Here is a 24,253-nt window from a genome sequence, read left to right on the forward strand (position 1 = left end):
CAAGGCAGAAGCGACTCTCATCGCTGAAGACGACACGTCTCCATTCGTCCCTCCATTCACGCTTGTCGCGACACCACTGGAGGCGGGCTGCACGATGTTGGGGCGTGAGCGGAAGACGGCCTAACGGTGTGCGGGACCGTAGCCCAGCTTCATGGAGACGGTTGCGAATGGTCTTCGCCGATACCCCAGGAGCAACAGTGTCCCTAATTTGCTGGGAAGTGGCGGTGCGGTCCCCTACGGCACTGCGTAGGATCCTACGGTCTTGGCGTGCGTCCGTGCGTCGCTGCGGTCCGGTCCCAGGTCGACGGGCACGTGCACCTTCCGCCGACCACTGGCGACAACATCGATGTACTGTGGAGACCTCACGCCCCACGTGTTGAGCAATTCGGCGGTACGTCCACCCGGCCTCCCGCATGCCCACTATACGCCCTCGCTCAAAGTCCGTCAACTGCACATACGGTTCACGTCCACACTGTCGCGGCATGCTACCAGTGTTAAAGACTGCGATGGAGCTCCGTATGCCACGGCAAACTGGCTGACGGTGACGGCGGCGGTGCACAAATGCTGCGCAACTAGCGCCATTCGACGGCCAACACCGCGGTTCCTGGTGTGTCCGCTGTGCCGTGCGTGTGATCATTGCTTGTACAGCCCTCTCGCAGTGTCCGGAGCAAGTATGGTGGGTCTGACACACCAGTGTCAATGTGTTCTTTTTTCCATTTCCAGGAGTGTATTTACACCAACTGTCTTCTTCTTTGGGACACAAGCTATGTTGGGGATTTTCATCGGTTGAAGAAGTATGAAAAAAAAAGAGCCCAAACAGCCTTCTTCATTTCGTCGGCACTTTGTGTATTTTGCCTAATAGCCATTCCATAATAGTTCTGTATTTTGTCAATTACACTGTCAGTTAACCTTCCCTTCCCATCCAACCCTTTACCATCACTGAGTTTTTGTTTTTTGTACGAAGCTTTCAGTCGCCGAAGTCTTGTTCCCATTCACTTCTGTACGTGTCCAATACACTCAAATTTCTGCACTACAACATCATCACCATAGGGCTTCAGTCCTTGAACATGTTTGAAGCTTTAAGAATCACCGTCACCAAGGTAATTAACATATCGCACTTTATCACACGCCTCAGAACGCTGGAATATACTGGCAACACCAGCCACTTCCATTCCTCCACTACTGCCACTATAGTTAGCTTTGCAATTATTTTCATGTGTACCTTTATATTTTTGTGGACATCTACAATACTTTGATATTACTGCTACATCTAAAACTTTCCCTGTATACATACTGGTGGCAGATACTACACCATGAAGAGATATGTGTCCCCGTTTATGCCAGGTACCATCGAACGCTGCAGTCAAATCTCTGTTACCATTATTTTCCATTACTGCCTCTTCCACAGCGTTCTTCATAGATTCTATACAGACATCTTCTACTTTAGACCCTATTAATTTATTATAGGTCGTAAACTTGGTTGGGGGATTTGGAAGATTCATGATGCCACAGAAAATTGCACCTGCAGTAGCACCCTTACCAACTGAACGCAATGAATAAACAAATCTAATGTTGTGTTCGTAGATTTTGCTACCATTTTCTTCAGTTGCAGTTACTGCAACACTGTTCCAAAAGGTGGGCATGTATGAACACTTATCACATTTCAGTTGTATTTCACTAGCAAGTCCTACATGCTTTATTATGGAGAGTTCCAGACCAACTTCACTACAATGAATACATCTTACACAGTTTGAAAAAATTCCTTTGAGAACCGACATATCAAATATTTCATTCACATCCGATTCGCCCATAAAACATTCATAGTTTTCACTCATTGAACCAAGCTTCTTCTGTGAAGTATTTTCTTTCCCACTTTGACTGCTATGGGCAGGTGTACTTGAGAGGTTAGGTTCACTCACTTGGTTATCGTCTTTATTGTTTACAGTAATAACACATACCTTTGGCTTTCCAACATTTCTCCTTTTCTTAAAAGCCTTCAGAGGATTTCTAATAACTTTACTTTTACTCATTATTATACTTCAACAAAACAGAGACTCAAGAAACAGAATTAATTACGAATATTTTCGAGATAACGACAGATTAAATAAACATGAAACAATCGACAATCACAGCAGCGATATATATTGAGCCATCACAGGCTAGCCACAATACACACTTTATCTCACATCACTAAAATGTACCTGATGAACACGGACGTTAATAATAACACCATTTGACAGCAGTTTAACAGTGCCACAGTGGGTCATGCCCATGTAGAACACATTTCTAAAAAAATTTAAAAATAGTTGTAGTATTCGGAATTGAATAAATTATATATCTATTAAAAGGTAATAGTCTGCAGATTCAGAAAACGCAAAAAAGTAAAAATTGAACTTTTCATGATTTTGAGCCTTTCTGGAGCCCCTTAAGAAGAAAGAATTTGGACTGAAACAAAATAGTTATAGAAGAAGAATGGTGAGAAGGTAGAGGAAAGCAGAGAAACACCATAAATATCCCAACCCCACCTGGTGTTGTATAAATGGGAAATGAAGACGATGATGCTGAATTAATTTTCTGATTGTTTGCAGGCAGATGTCTGCAATCCTAGCACACATTGACATACACAGTACCATAGCACGCTGCTAGAAGAGACAAAACTGAATGGTGAAAGCCGTTGATAAAAAGAAATATTGCACAGTAATTCATTTTCTGCATTTGAATGGGAACAATGGTGCAACAACAATCCATGCTGAGTTCGTGTAAATATGAGGCAACAATACACCATCATAGGACACGGTGCTTAGGTGGCACAGATACTGCCAGTGTGACAGAGAACGAATTGGCAGACCATCTCTCTGTGAAAAACTGGGAATCTCAAGGGAAGTGGAGGCCCTGGTTCCCTAAAGACAAGCATATCACAGTGTATCTGATAGCGTGAAAGGTGAAAATCGGTCGTGGATTAGTTTTCAACATCTGAGTTCTGTAATTGCTCATTCCGTTTCAAAAAACCCAGTGTTGGAAATATTGCAGCTGTGTCAGGCGAATCCATGACTTCTGTAACCACGTGGTTACCTTGGACAAGTGCTTGATGTATCACTTTGTCCCAGGGACAAAGAAGCAAAGTAGGCAGTGGAAAACGTGGGTTCACCACTACCAAAAAAGTTGAAGCTCCAGCCATGATTGGGCAAGGTGACACTAGGTGTTTTTTTGGGACTGCCTTGATATGATGCTAACAAGTTGTGCTTATAAGGAGGCAAACTATCACTTGAGCTTATTACTGAGATATCCTGCTGAGGTTACGGGAGGGTGTCAAGACAAAATGTTGCGGGAAGCCATCCTAGGGAGTGTTTCTGATCTATGACACCACCTCAGCTCATTTTGCACAGTGCGCAGTCACACATGCTTCACACACTGTCACACATGCTTCTGTGGGCTATCAAATTTTGCCTCATACCCAATATTCTCCTGACATGGCACCATGAATTTTTCCTCTTTCCTTGGATAAAGAAACTATTGTGTGATAAGTATTTCCAGAATGCTGGCTAGGTGATATTTGAGATGGAATGGTTTCTGAACAGTAAAAATGCAGACTTGTACAACCAATGTCTCTGGCAAGTCACCCGTCTTTGGGAAGAATGTGTTCCATTGAAGGGTGAGTGTGTGGAGAATAACTGACAAGTTTCATGGTCATAGCTTGCTATTTTTTTATTGTAATTGTGTATGTTTCTGTTTAACAGCGCTTTGCAGCTATTTTTTAAGTATGTAGTTTTTTCATAGAAACACAGGGAGGACATATTCAATATGCTGTATCTAGTGTTTTGAGTCATCTCTGTGTGAATACCCTGGAAACGAGTTATTTGAATTTTTAATTCACCTGATAGCTTTCTGTAGTTCCACAATCTCTTTGTATATATGCTGTCTTGTGTCGTGTTTAGATTCAATAAGAAAAGTGTGGATAGTTTAGAGCATTCTAAATTTAGTGCATTTTCTTCCCCAGACAACTTTTGTCATTAGGAATATGCTGGAGCTGATAATGGAACAAATTAGAACGATAAGTTGCTGCTGTGTCGTATGACTATCAGTTACAACACATGAAACTTTATATTTTTCTGTTTCCATACAGGAATTTATGGTTTTCTACTTCTTTTATAACTGAGTCTGCAACTGAAGATGAATATCATTGGACTGTAGTGATCTCTTCACATGTGTCAGTATATATATTGTCTTGTTTCCATTTACATACAACTTGTTCTCACGGAAATACCTATAACTCCTTTCATACTTTGAAAAACTCTTTAGTACCAGTTCTTCTGTTAAGTCAGTACTAGCTATGAGTGAACTTTCATATGTGTACATTATGAAAATGACATCTACTGCAGTAGGCATATTGTTCACATATGTAATGAAGAGATGTGATCCTATCATCAATCCCCAAGGAACACCATCTTTATCAGCTGTACATTGGAGCACTCACTTTCATTACTATCAACCATTTTATTCTTTGTATACTAGGATGTCCATTATTTCAGTGCTGGAGCAGGGTAATCTTAAAACAATACTTTAGAACATACATCAGATAATGACTGTATATATTTTACTGTTATCATGACAGCAAACTTGAACCCAACTTTTCTTTATTATTGTGACTGACTGTTGGCAAAAGAAAATACACCTAAAAAAGAAGAAGGAGAAGAAGAAGAAGAAGAAGAAGAAGAAGGGTTCACAACTGCATTAAACTAACAATGTCGTGCATGCTACATTGTTCCCTGCAAAATGCTGACGCAACATTTAAGGTTAGGTATTCAAAGAGAGGCCAGAAACAATAGTCTCTACCGAACATCATGTTTCCTATAAATGTTTCTTTCACATGTCGTTAGAATCAAATTTTATTATCTAGAACTACTCTTATTAGCATTACAGAGCTTACAGTGCTCGACACCATAAATAAAATTTGGCACAAACTGTTGGCACATGGGCAGATGCAGACAGTTTCGCACATTTTTGTTACACAAATTCCCTCATAATCGTGACTTATTTAGTTTCATAATTGATTAAAACCTTTCACTCGTATATGTTGATTGAAACTTTGTTGTCACTTTTTTAGCCCCATTATGGAGATACGGAAGCTCTCCTGTTCCTGAGGAAATATTGTAGAACACCCAGATACTTTTAATGTAAAAGAATTTGTCTTTTAAATGGGAATTACATAACATATCAAGCAATCCCATCTGTTCATGCAAAGTGATGCTTTCAATTGGAAAACCATTCAAAAACAGATCTGAAATTGGCAGTGTTCTGAAGACATTTAGAAAGCTGTTCCTGTTTGTCTTTCAATGCCGCTGTGAATTCTTCTAAATTTGCATTTTCTTAAACGACAGAGGGACTAGGGAAATAGACTGTGTTCTTTTTTAGAAGTTGGCTCTTCCTCAGTGCAATTCACTTTTTAAACCCATTCAGTTTCCCTGTCAAATGAGAGATAAGTTGCTTCCGCCTTTAACATCTTACTGAGGGCATTCAAGACTGTAGTTAAGTCCACTAAAAATGTGATGTCTATTCTCCATTTTGTAGCTTCTAAATTTGTTCCTGCTGCCCGTTTCCTTCATAAATTAATATTGGTGTGTCTTAAATCAAAAAATCTTTCCAGGCATGTTCCTCTAATAACCAATGTATTACACAATAATTCAAAGTGATTCTCAAGGTTGTGCACTAATTGAAGCAGCTGATAGAGAACTCGAAAAAAACTTTAGAATATAAACTTACAGTCTTCGAAGTTATCTTGAGTCAGTGAAAGCTTTGGAATGTCGAGAACAACAAGGACAATCAGTGCAACATATGCTTAAGTTCAGCAAAGGTGGTGTACTGTTTACTCAACAGATGGTGTCCAAATTGACAACCACCACATTCATGAGGCATTGCATAAACCACATCAAATGCTTCAAGTATCCTGGCAAGAGCTATTTTTTCATTGGGAACTTCTTCCATGTTCGAGAGGGTTTTGATATGTTCCCAGAAAAAAAAGAGTGATTCAGATCAGGAGAGCAAGGGTAGCCTTGCAACCAGACCTTCTGATCTAGCACCTGGGATATCCAGCATTGTTCATTTACTGTCCTTGTTATTCCTGATGTTTCAAAGCTTTCACTTGCTCAGGTTTACTTCCAAGATTTTGAATTTTGACTCCTATATCAGCTGTTTCAATTTGTGCCCAACCTTCTGATTCACCCTGTATAATATCTTCATAATTTGTAATCAGTTCCATCAAAAATGGTTGGAACTGACAGTGTAATAACACATGCGACTTCAGAAAATTTATTAGTTGCATCACCAATTTCATCACATGCTCCATGCCTGAAAATTTATCGAAGAGTGTTTCTTTATATACAAAACAATGAATCCCATACAAATCATCTTTTGATTGCTGAAATTTTTTGCAGTTTCATCACCAACTAAATCTTTTAAAATTCGTAGTGCGTGGTGTTCTAATGCCATTCTGTAATGAATAAGTTGTTCTGACAATTATGTGACAGCATAATATATGTTTAGGCTTTATCATGCTTCCCTTCAAAAAAGAACTGTGATTCCCATACATTTTAAAGGCTTGTAATGATAGTTTTCTAGAAGACTTCTCTGTGAATGTATGCCCCATTGTAACAGCCACTGTACGTTTGAACTTTGTTTTATACCAATAGAATATAGTCAGGGACAAACAGAGCTGCCACTATAATTCTGATGAACTGGCAACCAAATAGTGCTGCATCAGATACTGGAAGCAACTCTGGCACATTACACTGCTAAATGTCACAGTGCACTGAGTAGCTCCAAGAAGGATTGGGTAAAGGTGTGGTAGACATAGTGGCAGGGACATACGGAGTAGTGTTGAGACAGGTTGAACCCCAGACTGCATGCATGTTTTGCTCATGTGAAGTTTTGCACACCTTGGCCAACCCCAGTGTAGGTGTTATGTAAGGTGCGAAGTGCAACATTTGTTGAAAATTTTTAACAAGGTTTTGTCGACAGATGTTTTCCAAATTGTGGAAATAGGAAATATCAATTTTGCTTTTAAATCCAGTGAAAAGTTTTAGATTTGTTAATTTATTCTGCAGAAGAAATCTACATTTGAATTTGTAATTTGCAAGCCTCAACATCGAGCATGGTGGAGGTTTCATGGTTTACCAAAATCATTTGGACACTATCTTCCTGTTCCATTAGAAGATGATACATATGAAGGAAGAGTGTCAGTGTTCCTATATATACAGCCAAATATTTCCATGGTGAGATGTAAGATGAAGGAAGTAATATGTTTCTTGATACACACTGGAGTAAGAATCTTTGAGATGCATGGTGCCGTTCTTGTAGCATCTACCAGTGAAATTTGTTGAGCATTTCAGTGATGCTGCACGTTCACTAAACAAACCAATGGCAAATAGTGTAGCTCATTTATGAATCTTATGCATTTCTTCCATTAACCCAATTTGCTAAACATACCAGTCTGAGGAAGAATGCTCAAGCCGTGGTTGATCCAGTGTTTTGTACGTGGCCTCCTACATGCATGAATAACATGTTCTTAGGATTCTTCTGACAAATCTCTGTCTGGCATCTGCCTTCCTCATGACAAGATTCATGTACCAGGTGAACAAAAAGTCAGTATAAATTTGAAAACTGAATAAATCACGGAATACTGTAGGTAGAGAGGTACAAATTGACACACACGCTTGGAAATGCATGGGGTTTCATTATAACCAAAAAAATACAAATGTTCAAAAAATGTCTGACAGATGGCGCTTCATCTGATCAGAATAGCAATGATTAGCATAACAAAATAAGACAAAGCAAAGATGATTTTCTTTACAGGAATTGCTCAATATGTCCACCATCATTCGTCAACAATAACTGTAGTCTAGGTTAGGTTAGTGTTGTTTAACGTCCCGTCGACAGTGAGGTCATTAGAGACGGAGCGCAAGCTCGGGTTAGGGAAGGATAGGGAAGGAAATCGGCCGTGCCCTTTCAAAGGAACCATCCCGGCATTTGCCTGAAACGATTTAGGGAAATCACGGAAAACCTAAATCAGGATGGCTGGAGACGGGATTGAACTGTCGTCCTCCCGAATGCGAGTCCAGTGTGCTAACCACTGCGCCACCTCGCTCGGTAACTGTAGTCTAGGAAAAATGTTGTGAACAGCACTGTAAAGCATGTCCGGAGTTATGGTGAGGCATTGCCGTCGGATGTTGTCTTGCAGCATCCATAGAGATGTCGGTCGATCATGATACACTTGCGACTTCAGATAACCCCAAAGCCAATAATCGCATGGACTGATGTCTGGGGACCTGGGAGGCCAAGCATGACAAAAGTGGCAGCTGACCACATGATCATCACCAAACAACGCGTGCAAGAGATCTTTCACGCATCTAGTAATGTGGGGTGGAGCACCATCCTGGATAAACATTGTACGTTCCAGCAGGTGTTTATCAGCCAGGCTGGGGATGATGCGATTCTGTAACATATCGGCGTACCTCTCACCCGTCACGGTAGCAGTTTTGCTGTCCACCGCTATCTGCCGGACTTTTGTGAACTTTTTTTTTTTTGTTCTAATGAAACCCCATGTCATTCCAAGCCTGTGTGTCAATTTTTACCTCTCTATCTACATTATTCCATGGTTTATTAAGTTTTCAAATTTATACTGACTTTTTGATCACCCTGTAATTTGTATTGAAACTCTTAGTTTGTTAACTGTTATCACTGACATGCCTGCGATATTTACCAAGTGTTGTATAAGAAAGGAAACTTGAAAGAGGGTCTGCTGTTTTAAGTGGATTTTACTATTAAAAAAAAAAAAATAAACAGATGATTAGTACGTTTAAATGGAATCTGATGAAATGAACTCATTTCACATCATGCAGCTAACTACTGTTAAAATTCAGAGACTGTACCCTTGAGAATGAATCACAGGATGTAGACTACACCCACTTACAAAGATCGCAATGATAAAACTAGGGAACTTTAAACTTAAAGAAGATTACAGGAAATCACTTTCTCACTGCTATCCACCAACGCAAGGTGAGACAAAAGAACTGTACAACTTTGGAATGGTATAGAAATTTATGGAGATAACGTACAGAATCGTTAAATGCGCTATTTTGTAGCAAACACTCTCAGGTTTCACATAATAGTGTCAAGTGTCATTTTGGTTTCATATGACTACCATTTGTGATGCAGCAAACATCCCACTGATAATCGATTTCTTCCCACACTCGTTGCAGCAAATTGAGTGTAACTTGTGCAATGGTCACATAGATTAGATTTTTCAGGTCAGCTAAATTGTTTGGTACAGGAGAAACATATATATGATCTTTAATAGGACCCCAGGACCCCAGAGAAAGGAAGAAATCCAGTGGTTTCATGTCTGGGGAACTAGGCTGTTATGTGATTAGTCCTTCATGGCCAGTCCACAGACCTGGGAAGCAATTATTGAAGAAACCTCAAACTTCCATGAGGAAATGAGGTCCACTGTCTTGTTGGTAGTAAACCATCCCATCTCAGTTATCTTTGTCAATCTGTGAAATTAAATAGTTTTCAAAACCAATACACATAGTGAGTACACTCTACACGAGTGAAAGTAGCCATTTTAACTGTGCACTATGCTGGCACTCCTGTTGGTTGAATGCAGTACTGATGCTCTATGTGTATCAAAATTGAGATTATTGGCTACAAAATGACACATCTACTGATTCTGTAAGTTATTTTGATGAATTTTTATACCATTTCATAGTTGTAATGCCCTTTTTGACATACCCCATTGAATAATAATAGTTATAATAATAATAATCTTTATTTGTTCATAATAAAGTTGCAGTGATGTGAGAGGGAGGGAGGGGGGGATGGAAGATGATATATAAATGTGGAAGAAGCTTGTTTACATTAGCCTCCATAAGGCAGATAGTGAGTTGTAAATGCGAATGTAAGTGAATGTAAATATGTTATTTTGTACTTCAAGATGGCGCAGTGCATAAATATTACTAGGTTTGTTGGCAAGTACCTAAAATTGTTTAGCTCATTGCTGAATGTGACTTCTTTATTTCAGACAATGGAACATGGACACAGCTGTGGCTCATAACAGATTATCATGAAAATGGCTCCCTTTTTGACTACTTGAATAGGTGCACTGTGGACACAGCTGGCATGATCCGAATGTCCCTTTCCATAGCAACAGGTCTAGCTCACTTGCATATGGACATTGTCGGAACACAAGGTAACAGTATATTGTTCTGGATGTATTGAATTGCTATTATGTACGCAACTGAAATAGAAATAATGATTATTGAAAATAATATGTACTCTTGAAGCTTGTTGAGAAGGTTGGGCCTTCACTGTTAGTGAAACCACATCCCATATGCCCCCCTTTCGATCTTGTCTCCCTCTCCCTCTACCTCCCTCCTTTTCCCCATTCAAATTGCACATGAAATTTCTAGATGCTTTAGGCGCAGTATTGCATGAATGCATTAAGAACCTGTAAAATTCTTTGATACATTCACAAAAATAAGAATCTGATGCCATACTAAAGTACACTGTGTTAGTCCATGTGCTGCGGTATATGTTGTTCCTACAAATGTCTAATTGTAATCCTCTCTTCTTCTTTATGAACTTTACTTGACCATTGCAGCCTTACCATTCCAGCAACCATAATATGATAAAATTTACTTCTGTAGGTTTTCATTTATGTTATTTGTATACAATCATATTGTTAAAATTGCATACTTAACAATCTTTTCACTGTATTAGCTGTGATGTACAGTGGGGACTATGTGCTCCTTGAGGCCATTTCAATAACTGTGGAGCCCCAAGGGGAAACCTAAAAAGTGGTCATTAATGGGTCTTCAGTGAAGATATTGCTATCTTGTAGTATGTGGGGTTGGTTCCCCAAAGGCTAAGGAAAGAAAACTCTGATTAAAAATTACCCCTCTGCTGAAAGAGATAGGGTTGACAACCCACTATGGAAAACTAACTCAACTCATGAAACATCAATAAAGAAAGCTGGACTGGTCAATGGAGACAAACATGGGAAGGGAAAGGACAATGATAATGAACAATAAAATCATACAAGGAAGAGTAGAGATATAATTCATGATTCAGATTTATGTATTGGAACCTGGAATATGAGGTTTCTGCATTGCCCAGAATACCTGGGGATGCTACTAGATCAAAATAGGTAACTGGAATGAAATATTAGGCCTCTGCTAAAAGTAAGGTGGACCAATAGTGGACTCTAGAAAAGTGAGCAGCTAGCATATTTTACAGCTGTATGATAGAAGCATAAGCTCTGAACAGTATTTGTATTTGTGGTACACCACCAGTTTAAGTATCTTGTGATGGGGCTCATACTTATTAGTTCAAGACTCTCACAGGAGTAAGGGGAAATATTTCAATTATTCTACAATCAATGCATATGCACCAACCAGAGAAGCTGAGAAAGGAGTAAGAACTCCTGTAAAAAACAAATGATGGCTGCCCAGGCCACGATGTAAAAATAGTTTCCGGTAACCTAAATTCTCAGATAGGAAGAGAACAGGTATTTAAACCAATAACTAGACCCCACAGCAAACACACCACAAACAGTAATAACTGAACAAGGCTCATCTTATTTGCGATGTCATGAAACATGGCTGTGGGCTCCTCATTGTTCCCACACAAAGATTACTCACAAGGGACCATATAAATTATCCAACAGGAATATTTGTAACCTGATTGATCATACGTTGATTGATGCAACCCACGAGCCAGATCTCATGGAGGCAAGGAGTTTCAGACACTCAAATCGAGATTCAGACCACTTTTTGATATGGGCACTAAGGAACCTGAAGTAACAAACATAAATACAATAGCTCTAGAACCACCAAAAAGAGAGCAATACCAGTAAAAGATACCACAGATTCTTGAAAAGGCAGAAGAGTGCAGTAATATTGAATATCAATAGGAAATCATAAAGAATGCAGTGAAGATGTCAACAATTGAAACTCTGCAAACTGAGGCATGATGCTTAAGATTTTATGGTTTGATATTAAGTATTAGATAGCAACAGAGGAAAAGAACAATGCACAGGGAAAATCTGTACAATGAAATTGTGCAAGAGAAGTGATGGAAGTTTATTAAAAAGAAAAAAAGAATGCTGAAAAGAGGTTCAGTCAACATAAAATAAAGAATGGTTGAAATCATAAATAAAAGAACTGGAGCTTCTGTGAACCAAGAATGAGAACAGGAACATTTATGGGAAGGTATATGCTGCCCAGAAACACCTAGTAGAAAAAACTAGCTTGATAATGGCTGAAACAGAGAAAATCATCAGTGAGGGGAAATGACATTTTGGTAAACCCCTCAATGCCATAATGATACCAAGAGACTTCACTGACTCACAAGGAATAAATTACCTAGACAAAAATCCTGTCCTTTCAACTCTGGAAAGGGTGACAATTGCTTGGAAGAAATTTAAGAACAATAAGTTGCTAACAACAGATACTATTGCAGTGAAATGCTGAAGCAAGCTGGCAGCCAGTCAGAGCATATTCTCCTAAAGCTAATTGCTTCAGTATGAGATGAGGAGAAATTGCTCCAGCAGAATTATGTGCCCTATATACAAGAAAGGAAGTATATTGTAGTATGACAACCCTCAAGGAATTACTATATTAAACTTGGAGTATTATGTATCCTCTGACACACTCTTCAACCATCTCCTTCCAAGTGTTCAGAGGGCGACTGGCTCATATTGTTGTAGATTTCTCCCAGAGAAGTCAACTATAGATTATCTTCACCTTATGACAAATTTTAGAAAGGAAAATTGAATTTGGGATTGACTTGCATCACCTCTTCACTGTCTAAAAAGCAATATATGAAAGCATAGACAGAGAGTAACTGTATCATGTTTTGACTGAATTGGGAACTGAAAAATCATTAAAGTTTATTAGAATGACAATGAACAATGTGTAAAATAATATAAGAATGGGAGGAATAATGACTGACACACTAGATATAGGAGATGATTTGAGGCAAGCAGGTGCACTGGTGTGTCTCCTATTCAATGTTGCATTGGAGAAGGGTATGAGGGATGCAAACCTGATGAGCATGGGGAATGAACTTTTGTAAATTAGTGCAGGCACTCGCTTGTGTCCATGATGTAGATGTAGTTACATGAACTTGGAAAGCAATTGAGGAGATATTCATGGTGCTTGAGCAGGTAAATAGGAATAAGGGATTGAATGTTAACCAACAGAAAACAACATATAGGGCTGCTGGGAAAACATGTAAGGAGAGCATGCCACCCTCAATAACATTGGGTAATTATACTTTTGAGAAAGTTGAGTCAGTTAAATGTCAATGATTGATAGCCACATACTCAAATGACACATCCTATGATGTTAAACAGTGATTCATAGCTGTCAACAGACACATTCACACACATATAACCATACAGACACCCAAATGTACACACGGTGATGACAAGACTGATTATTCATACCTGGTTACTGAAAGCAGTTGTCTGAGTTCATGGAGATGGGAAAGTGGTAGGGAAGGATGCCAGAAAGGGGTAACAGAAAAGAAGCAGGTCATTGGACAGATATCTCTGCACCTGCACATGAAGACAAAACAAGTACAGAGGGCAGAGCAGGAAGAGATATAGGAAGAGGGAGAGGAGGGGAAATGGAGGGGGAAGAAGAGAGAAAGGTGAAGATCAAGAGGGAGTAAGGGAGGGGGGAGAGAGAAGGGAGAAGCATTACAAAGTGGAGGGGGAGGAGAGGTCAAGGGGTGGGGGGGGGGAGAGAGAGAGAGAGAGAGAGAGAGAGAGAGAGAGAGAGAGAGAGAGCACCTACATATGGGGGGGTGGGGGATAATTTGTGAGAGAAGGCGGTGTACAATATGGATGGAGAAGGAGTGATGCGGAGAGAAGAGAGAAGGGAAACAGTAAGGTGCGGCAGTAGGAACAGGTTATTGAAGGTTCAGGGCAGTGGGATTGTGAGAGTGGTGGAGAGACAGTTCCTATCTGAATAGTTCTGAGAAACTTGTGCTCGGAGTGAAAATCAAACGGCCCATGTAGTGAAGCAGCTATAGAGGTCATTTGTGTTGTGGTGCGCAGCATATGCAGCTGGATGGTCAGCGTTTGCTTTTTGTCGCAGTTTGGCTGTAGTCGGCCCAGGTGTGAGACCTGTCCCATACACCTACCCACCATTTCCTACCACAGTCTCCAGTCACAAGCAAATCCTACCCATAAAGGCAGGACCACATGTGGAAGCAACCATGTTATACATCAGTTACACTGCAATTATTGTTCAGTATTATGCATAGGCATGACAAGTAACCAGTTGTCTACTCACATGGCCAAACTGTGGCAAACTGCAAACTTGAACATCCAGTTGTTGAACATGCTGTACATCGCAGCACAAATGTCCTCAACAGTTGCTTCACTATGCGAGCCATTTGGATACTCTCTTCCAGCACATGTCTCTCTGAACTATCCAAATAGGAACTGTCTTTTCACCACATCCTCCACCCTCACAATCCCCCTAGCCTAAACTTCTGCTGACCTGTTCCTACTTCTTGTGCTCTTCTCTACCCCTTCTCCACTTCCATCGGGTCAAGCAACTGCTTTCAGTAACTGAGTGTCAATAACCAATCTTGCTGTGCCCGTGGGAGTGTATGTGTGCCTGTTTCATTGTGTGTGCTTCTGCTAGAAAATGAGAGTGCGCAGAAAGTAGCGTGAAAGCTGTTTTCTGTTTGTGGTCCATGCATTGATCCGCTATAAGTGAGTGGTTGCATTTCTCTTATTTTACGTGTTACACTTACAAGACCAGTGCTTACTTATGCCGTGGAAACTTGTCCATTAACATAAAATATACTGAAATGCTACATACCTTTGAGAAAAATATGTTTTGCAAAATCATTGGCCCAACGTGAAAAAGAGAAAGATGGCGTAAGAGGTATAATCTTGAGCTGTACATTGTATATAAAGATACACTTATTAAAAGAAAATGAAATTAGCCAAAAGAAAATGAAATTAGCCAAATTGAGATGGCTGGGACAAATGGCACGGATGAGTGATGAAGGATTAGCCAAAAGAAAATTAAGTGACAATCCAGATGGTCAACTAGGTCGAAGTCAACCAAGAACCAGATAGAAAGATGGAGTCATGAAAGACCAACAGAAAATGGGCTGGAAATAAACTATGGTTTTATGTTCGTAACCACAAACGGAACAACACTTACTGGCACACCACCTGCAATACGCAATGTTTTTATTATGCCATTGAACGTAGAACATGAATAACAAGAAAGTAGTAGACAGTGCTTGATGACTAGAAAATATGAATAATTACGTGACTACAAGAAAGAGAGTCAACACTGTATCCACCAATGGGAAGTTCACTCACAGTCTAAATTTCATCACCAAAATAGGAAATGTGTCACAACATCAACAGATGCTGAGCCCCACGAGGCAGTGGTCAGTGGTAAGCAGTATCTGCACCTGCTGACAGCTGAGCAGTTCGAAGGATGCTGGGCAGGTGATGTCCAGCGAGATTGTGGTTGGTGGTTGAACATTGGCTGCATAATGATAGTGTAACGTGGCAGGACCGAATGGGAGTGGTCTGCGAACAAACAAGATGTACAAATGGGAATGGAAGGACAAGCATGACTACAGACAACTGAGCAAGACTAAAAGATCAACAACAAAGTGTTAAGCTACGGGGTCACAAGAGATAACCTCATGAAACCAAAACAATGTCCACTTGCAAACAGGAAGTCAACACATGCAATGAAACACGATGTCTGTAAGTGAAATATCAGCCGACTCAACCCAAATAACAGAGTGCCTCACTGCGTGAGAGGCAGCCGTCTAAAAACATGATAGGGTATGTCGCTATTGGCAGCTGGGACCATGTGCTCCACAGTGGCGCCCTCATGTTAGACTCGGGGCCAAGAGTGTGCGCAGCCATGGCTAATGACGTGACTGCTGCAGAGACCTTTAGTGGTCATGCCGTTTGGTGCAGATTCGAAACCCATGGCGCTCAGCACCAGACTGACAGCTTTGCTGCTTATGTAGATGGCTTGTATCCAGGACAGGAGCTCAGCGGGAACTCTCCTGGTTGTACAGTGGTGGGCTGGTTATATGCACACCTGGCGGAAGTTTCCAGGAGACACTTGCCTGGTACAGAAACATTTTCTTTGACCACGGTGTTGTCTGGGGTGATGCTGACACAACTATATTGTGTGGAGTTTCTGAAAGTCTGCCAGTAAATATAATTATGTTTACTGACAGTGGATGTGGAGTCTCTAGTCTTTGGCGAGGCATTGACTGTAGGCTGAATATGCTATGATACTCTTGAATTTTCAAGAGGTACCTCTATTGCCATAGGGGAGGGATTGCAAAGTCATCTCCAGGAAGCAAGGTGAGAGTGTGTCCCAAAGATGAGGTATGTGGAGTGGCACCGGAGTCTGGGACCGCCAGAGTGCTGCAGAATGACAAGGCCAGAGAGGTGTCGGCAGATATCTGCATTGTGAAGGCTGGCGCCAGATGTGGCTGGGCTGGCAATGGAGGTGGTCAGGCGAGTGGTGTTGGTGGCTGGGCCTGCAGCAGAGGTGTTGGGGGAGGCGACCATTGGGAAACTGTGGTGAAGGCACAGTGGGGGTGCAGAGCAACACCCCTCTTTAAGGAGGCCAGATGTATCTACCCCCTGAATGGTAGGTGTAGTGTTGGGTGCAGCCAGAGGAGACATGTCTGGCAGCTGGTGGAGAGGTGGACTACGTAGGTGCATTTCCAGACATAGACCAGTGGATTGCGGTTGGCACCGCACACCACAGGCACATGAGATGTTAGATGTCACATGCAGAAACACCAGGTGGTGATAGTCCTCGGTGTCCAGCTGAGCGGGTTGTGATGCCCTCCCAAGGTAGGCCAGCTATGCCAGCCCCTTGAAGTGGGAGATGTGGCATTTGGAGGGCAGACAGCTGGGAGGCAGAAGAGGACAGATGTACCAAAAATTTGAACTGGAGGTGGTCCGGAGCAATGCCACCCTTGGGGAGAGTCCAGCCACAGCTGTGTCATATGGATGGGAGTGTCAGTTGTGGTGGGAAGAGGGTGACTGTCAGATGGCAGAGGGACCACAATGCTGGTGGTAGTGTGAACTTGAGGACAGTGGTGCCTCCGAGGTGTTGGGTGTCAGCAACTGGGCAGCACGGCGTGATCCAAGGCAGATGCTGGTGGGGAGACACAAGGCGTTCAGCTTGGAGCCAGCTGCCAGTGAGAGCTCTGTGAGGACTGCTGTGGGATTGGTCACTATGTGCCTAAACACAATGGAAAGAGATTTTGCTGTGATTGGGTGCACAGTTTGAATGGCAGTGATTGAGGAGAAGGTGTAGAAAAACTGAGAAGTGTAAGGGAACACAGGAGATAGATAGGGGGATTAGTAACTCATTGGGTGCCAGTGATCTGGGGAAGAAAAAAGTGTGCAGGGGTGAGCATGGATATGTGCATCACTATGCTTTGGAGTGATGTCGTCGGTGGTGTTGGAGCATTTTGGTGGGTATTGGGATGTGTTGGTGAATATTGGAGTGCAGTTGTGAGTGTTGAGGAACAGTGGCACAGAGTCGAGTGTGTTGGAGTGCAGTGGTGCACAATGGTGCACCTTGGAGCTTGGGTGGTGCATGTTGGAGCCCAGAGGAAAACAGTGGTGTGGACCAGCATGTGTTGGAGAATGCTAAGGGAAGCAAGGATAAAATGTGGTGCACTTTGTGTGTGATGGCGTATGCTGGCGTGCACTGGAGTGAGTGGAAGTAAAAAAAGAACAAAAATAAAACTACAATGGAGTGTAGGAAAAGTGCTAAGACAGCCACAGAAGGCAGGAGGAAAAAGGGAGGCCATAGGACAGGTTGATAGTATGACGATGTTGATGGGTAGGGTAGGACCAGTGGTTGATGAAGCTGGTGCCAGAAGTGGCGGCGGCATGGTGGTTGAGTAGCGGTTGCACAGTGGCAACGTGGTGGGTATTGGTGCATGTGGAACTGGAACCATGAGGCTGTGGTTGGTGGCAGGTAGTGACTGCTCAGGACAACTTAAAGAGCATGCTGCAAGTAGAGTCCTTTGAGGCTAAGTCAGCTTGGCTGCCCATGCAAACAGCTGGTATCCAGGATGGGTATTTGGCGGGATCTCTGCTGGCTTTATGTTGGACAGCCAGTTATAAGCATGCCTGGAAGAAGAGTACACAATCAGTTTCCAAGTGGCATGTTCTTGGTGTTGTGCCATCATCTGAAGTGATGCTTACACTGCTGTATTGTGTGTAAGTCTGCCGGGAAATATGCTTACGTTTACAGATGATGGATGTGGAGTCTCTAGTGTTAATTAGTGGCAATTATGTTGTGGTGAGAGTTACCAGCATGTGACTGTGTTGTGGTACATCCAAATTTCTGAAGAATACTGCTATGGTGTACAACATATATAGCTGAAGAAGAAGAAGAAGAAGAAGAAGAAGAAGAAGATCTGTTCACTGCTTCAAAACAGCAAGGCTCTGGATTTTTATTTATCACTATTTTGCTCCAGCACTTTGTATACTGTATCTGCAGAGTTGAACACTGTAGTGCAGCAAATGTTAGGTATTATGGATTTTGTATTCCCGCTATTCTCTTCTGTTGTCAATTTATGTTTCTATATTCAAACAATAGAAGATCCAGAAATGAATAACATTATTAATTAGGACAGATTGCTACTCACCACACTGAGGAGGCATTTAGCAGTTGATCACACAAAAGAGGGCACTGCTGGATCCACATATATACCACTGCTCTGCAACTTTTGTCACTTTCTGCAGATACATTTTTCTACATATTCTCTAAGTTTTGATTCATTCAGGCAGTTCATTAAATTTTTTAAGAAACACGGGTGTATTATGCCATAGGACATCAATGACTAAAAGTTTACAAAATATGTAAACTTATACATTTATAGAATGCGAAATTAACTAAACCTAAACAATTCAACTACTATATGATGTTTCTATTTCAAATTTCCGTAACTAAGCACACATAAGAACTTACAATTTTCTGTCCTGTTTGTTATTGTATGTATTGTATTGTATGTTAACCGGGAACCTAGAAATGATGGAGAGGCTCCGTCCCCTCCGCAGCCGCAGTGGTCCACAACCCCATGACGACTACCACAGTCCACTTCACCCCTCCACCGCCACACACCGAACCCAGTGTTATTGTGCAGTTCGGCCCCTGGTGGACCCCCCCAGGGAATGTCTCACACCACACGAGTGTAAACCCCTATGTTTGCGTGGTAGAGTAATGGTGGTGTACGCGTATGTGGAGAACTTGTTTGCGTAGCAATTGCCGACATAGTGTAGCTGAGGCAGAATAAGGGGGACCAGCCCGCATTCACCGAGGCAGATGAAACGCTGCCTAAAAACCATCCACAGACTGGCCAGTCCACTGGACCAGGTGCTCCTTCCCGCCCGGAAAGCCGTGCGTTAGACCACACGGCCAACCAGGTGGGCCTGTTTGTTATTACTTACTGGCACACTTTGTTCTTCAGAGAAGGTAACATTTAACAGTAAAAAACAGGATGGACAGTATTCTTCTCTCCTCCTGTCCATCCCTCCCTCCCTCCCTCCCTCCTCCTCTCCTGCCCAACTGCAACTGGCCCATCTGTGTAAAACCATTCAGTAATTTTCATAACAGCACTTTCTCTCTTGATTTGTTCAATGTGATAATAATGCTAACATCAATTAAAAAATGTCTAATTCTGCCTCCAGTCTGAAATAAAATTGTCAAGCATGAACGCAGAGCAAGAACAACGCATGATTGACTCTTGTAGGATTCTCATTTTAATTTCTCCCCATGAGGACGTTATTGCACACCACTGTGAATTACATGCACAGCATTGTGTAACTCTCTGCATCCTATTTCTTCAATGTGAACTAATCCAGGCATATTCAGATTTGTGTTTTCCATGAAACCGTAAGTTTTGTAGCATCGTGCTTATGGATATTTCAGGGTAGAACAAACCAACAAAACATGTAACTGGACTATTTTTGCACAGACTATAAGAAGGGGGAATAAATGGTTTTTGGAGATGTACTAACAGTCTGTGTTCCTTGACAGATCACTTACTTGCTGATCTACTGTCCATGGGCTGCACTGGCATTAGACTTCCTCTCCTACAAAAGGTGTCTTGTTGTCTTGTAATCAGTTAAACAAAAGAACAATAACACAGAAGCTACAGCCAACTGAAATTGAGTGGATTCTGGTAATGTAGTTGTATACTATTGTTGTTGAGAGGTAGCTCTGTCACATTGTCTTCCTTAAGATATCACCCACATAACAGAAAATGGGGATCAAACAATAAAGCTTACCTCATTATGACTGTGGATTTGGAGTGGTGCAGATGTCACAATAGCACAGTCACAACTCAGTAGTTGCTGTGCACTTCCTAGCACAAATCATGAAGGATAGATCATGGATGGCTAATCACAAGGTTGGTCCCAAAGTGTTGGAGAACAACATTTGCAACAAAATGGCAGAAACTGCCATGCAATGACTCTCGCACTCTAGACTTGTTCAGAAACTGCAGCTGAATGGGCTGGATAGTGGCTAATTGTAAACTTGGGTGCTGCACCTTGGTGTGACTCCACCGTGAATGACTAGGCTCCCACGACCAACGTGATGGGGTGGAAACACAAGTATTGGTGCAGCCTCACTTCGGCAGTTCATAGTGTCTTTGCCTTTCAGTTTGGGACACCTGTTTGGGGGCTAGTCCTCCAAATGAGCGAGGAACTGTTATGCCTCTGGCACTGTATGGTTTTAAGTTAAATTTGAAATGTTGGCCGGGGAAGTTTACTGGGCTAAACAATCTTGGGCATTTTCATATTAATTAAACTGTAGATGTCAAAATTATGCCACCCTCTCCAACCATTGGTCCTTTATGTAGGCAACACATGAGTGGTGTCAGCTGTCCTGGGAAAATTTATTTAATAGTATAAAAAGGGTAATTAATTGTTAAACAATGGAAAATCCAGGATGGAATGAAACAATATTATGAGAAGGAAAGTTGCTACTCACCATGTAGTGGAGATGCTGTGTTTCAGACAGGCACAACAAAAAGACTCTCACAATTAAAGTTTTCGGCCATTGGCCTTTGTCAACAAGACACACACACACACACACACACACACACACGACTGTGTGTGTGTAAGTGGAATGACGGCAGTTTAGTGCCGGAATAGGAACAGGGAAGGGGATGGATGGGAGAGGACACTGACTAATGAAGGTTGAGGCCAGGAGTGTTCTACATCTACATCTACATCTACATCCATACTCCGCAAGCCACCTGACGGTGTGTGGCGGAGGGTACCTTGAGTACCTCTATCGGTTCTCCCTTCTATTCCAGTCTCGTATTGTTCGTGGAAAGAAGGATTGTCGATATGCCTCTGTGTGGGCTCTAATCTCTCTGATTTTATCCTCATGGTCACTTCGCGAGATATACGTAGGAGGGAGCAATATACTGCTTGACTCTTCGGTGAAGGTATGTTCTCGAAACTTTGACAAAAGCCCGTACCGAGCTACTGAGCGTTTCTCCTGCAGAGTCTTCCACTGGAGTTTATCTATCATCTCCGTAACGCTTTCGCGATTACTAAATGATCCTGTAACAAAGCGCGCTGCTCTCCGTTGGATCTTCTCTATATCTTCTATCAACCCTATCTGGTACGGATCCCACACTGCTGAGCAGTATTCAAGCAGTGGGCGAACAAGCGTACTGTAACCTACTTCCTTTGTTTTCGGATTGCATTTCCTTAGGATTCTTCCAATGAATCTCAGTCTGGCATCTGCTTTACCGACGATCAATATTATATGATCATTTCATTTTAAATCACTCCTAATGCGTACTGCCAGATAATTTATGGTATTAACTGCTTCCAGTTGCTGACCTGCTATTTTGTAGCTAAATGATAAAGGATCTATCTTTCTGTGTATTCGCAGCACATTACACTTGTCTACATTGAGATTCAATTGCCATTCCCCGCACCATGCGTCAATTCGCTGCAGATCCTCCTGCATTTCAGTACAATTTTCCATTGTTACAACCTCTCGGTACACCACAGCATCATCTGCAAAAAGCCTCAGTGAACTTCCGATGTCATCCACAAGGTCATGTATGTATATTGTGAATAGCAACGGTCCTATGACACTCCCCTGCGGCACACCTGAAATCACTCTTACTTCGGAAGACTTCTCTCCATTGAGAATGACATGCTGCGTCCTGTTATCTAGGAACTCCTCAATCCAATCACACAATTGGTCTGATAGTCCATATGCTCTTACTTTGTTCATTAAACGACTGTGGGGAACTGTATCGAACGCCTTGCGGAAGTCAAGAAACACGGCATCTACCTGTGAACCCGTGTCTATGGCCCTCTGAGTCTTGTGGACGAATAGCGCGAGCTGGGTTTCACATGACCGTCTTTTTCGAAACCCATGCTGATTCCTACAGAGTAGATTTCTAGTCTCCAGAAAAGTCATTATACTCGAACACAATATGTGTTCCAAAATTCTACAACTGAAAGACGTTAGAGATATAGGTCTATAGTTCTGCACATCTGCTCGACGTCCCTTCTTGAAAACGGGGATGACCTGTGCCCTTTTCCAATCCTTTGGAATGCTACGTTCTTCTAGAGACCTACGGTACACCGCTGCAAGAAGGGGGGCAAGTTCCTTCGCGTACTCTGTGTACAATTGAACTGGTATCCCATCAGGTCCAGAGGCCTTTCCTCTTTTGAGCGATTTTAATTGTTTCTCTATCGCTCTGTCATCTATTTCGATATCTACCATTTTGTCATCTGTGCGACAATCTAGAGAAGGAACTACAGTGCAGTCTTCCTCTGTGAAACAACTTTGGAAAAAGACATTTAGTATTTCGGCCTTTAGTCTGTCATCCTCTGTTTCAGTACCATTTTGGTCACAGAGTGTCTGGACATTTTGTTTTGATCCACCTACCGCTTTGACATAAGACCAAAATTTCTTAGGATTTTCTGCCACGTCAGTACATAGAACTTTACTTTCGAATTCATTGAACGCCTCTCGCATAGCCCTACTCACACTACATTTCGCTTCGCGTAATTTTTGTTCGTCTGCAAGGCTTTGGCTATGTTTATGTTTGCTGTGAAGTTCCCTTTGCTTCCGCAGCAGTTTTCTAACTCGGTTGTTGTACCACGGTGACTCTTTTCCATCTCTTACGATCTTGCTTGGCACACACTCATCTAACGCATTATGTACGACGGTTTTGAACTTTGTCCACTGATCCTCAACACTATCTGTACTTGAGACAAAACTTTTGTGTTGAGCCAACAGGTACTCTGAAATCTGCTTTTTGTCACTTTTTCTAAACAGAAAAATCTTCCTACCCTTTTTAATATTCCTATTTACAGCTGAAATCATCGATGCCGTAACCACTTTATGATCGCTGATTCCCTGTTCTGCGTTAACTTTTTCAAATAGTTCGGGTCTGTTTGTCACCAGAAGGTCTAATATGTTATCGCCATGAATCGGTTCTCTGTTTAACTGCTCAAGGTAGTTTTCAGATAAAGCACTTAAAAAAATTTCACTGGATTCTTTGTCCCTGCCACCTGTTATGAACGTCTGAGTCTCCCAGTCTATATCCGGCAAGTTAAAATCTCCACCCAGAACTACAACATGGTGGGGAAATCTACTCGAAATATTTTCCAAATTATCCTTCAGGTGCTCAGCCACAACAGCTGCTGAGCCAGGGGGCCTATAGAGACATCCAATTACCATGTCTGAGCCTGCTTTAACCGTGACCTTCACCCAAATCATTTCACATTTCGGATCTCCGTCAATTTCCTTCGATACTATTGCACTTCTTATCGCTATAAACACGCCTCCCCCTTCACTGTCCAGCCTGTCTCCGCTGTATACATTCCAATCTGAGTTTAGGATTTCATTACTATTTACGTCTGGTTTCAGCCAACTTTCTGTCGCTAGTACTATATGAGTGTTGTGACCGTTTATTAATGAGAGCAGTTCTGGGACCTTTCTGTAGACGCTCCTGCAGTTTACTATTAGCACATTAATATTGTTATTCCCTGTTGCATTTTGCCTACTCCTACCTTGCTGCGTCTCAGGAGGCGTCTTTTCGGGCCTAGGGAGGGGATTCTCTAACCTAAAAAACCCCCATGTGCACTCCACACGTACTCCGCTACCCTTGTAGC

The 24,253-nt window shown here is 41.9% G+C and overlaps 1 protein-coding gene across 5 annotated transcripts in view; it reads left to right on the top strand.

Annotated features, from left to right (window-relative positions):
* LOC124613994 (TGF-beta receptor type-1) overlaps nt 1-24,253 on the top strand; it is a 177,616-nt gene that overhangs the window by 117,123 nt on the left and 36,240 nt on the right. For all 5 annotated transcript variants that reach the window (XM_047142792.1, XM_047142789.1, XM_047142788.1 and 2 more), the window contains one exon: nt 10,076-10,243. In XM_047142792.1, the coding sequence (XP_046998748.1) occupies nt 10,076-10,243 (168 nt within the window). The remainder of the gene's footprint in view (nt 1-10,075; nt 10,244-24,253) is intronic.

The sequence above is a fragment of the Schistocerca americana genome, chromosome 4, assembly GCF_021461395.2.
Source record: "Schistocerca americana isolate TAMUIC-IGC-003095 chromosome 4, iqSchAmer2.1, whole genome shotgun sequence".
Classification (NCBI taxonomy): Eukaryota; Metazoa; Arthropoda; class Insecta; order Orthoptera; family Acrididae; genus Schistocerca; species Schistocerca americana.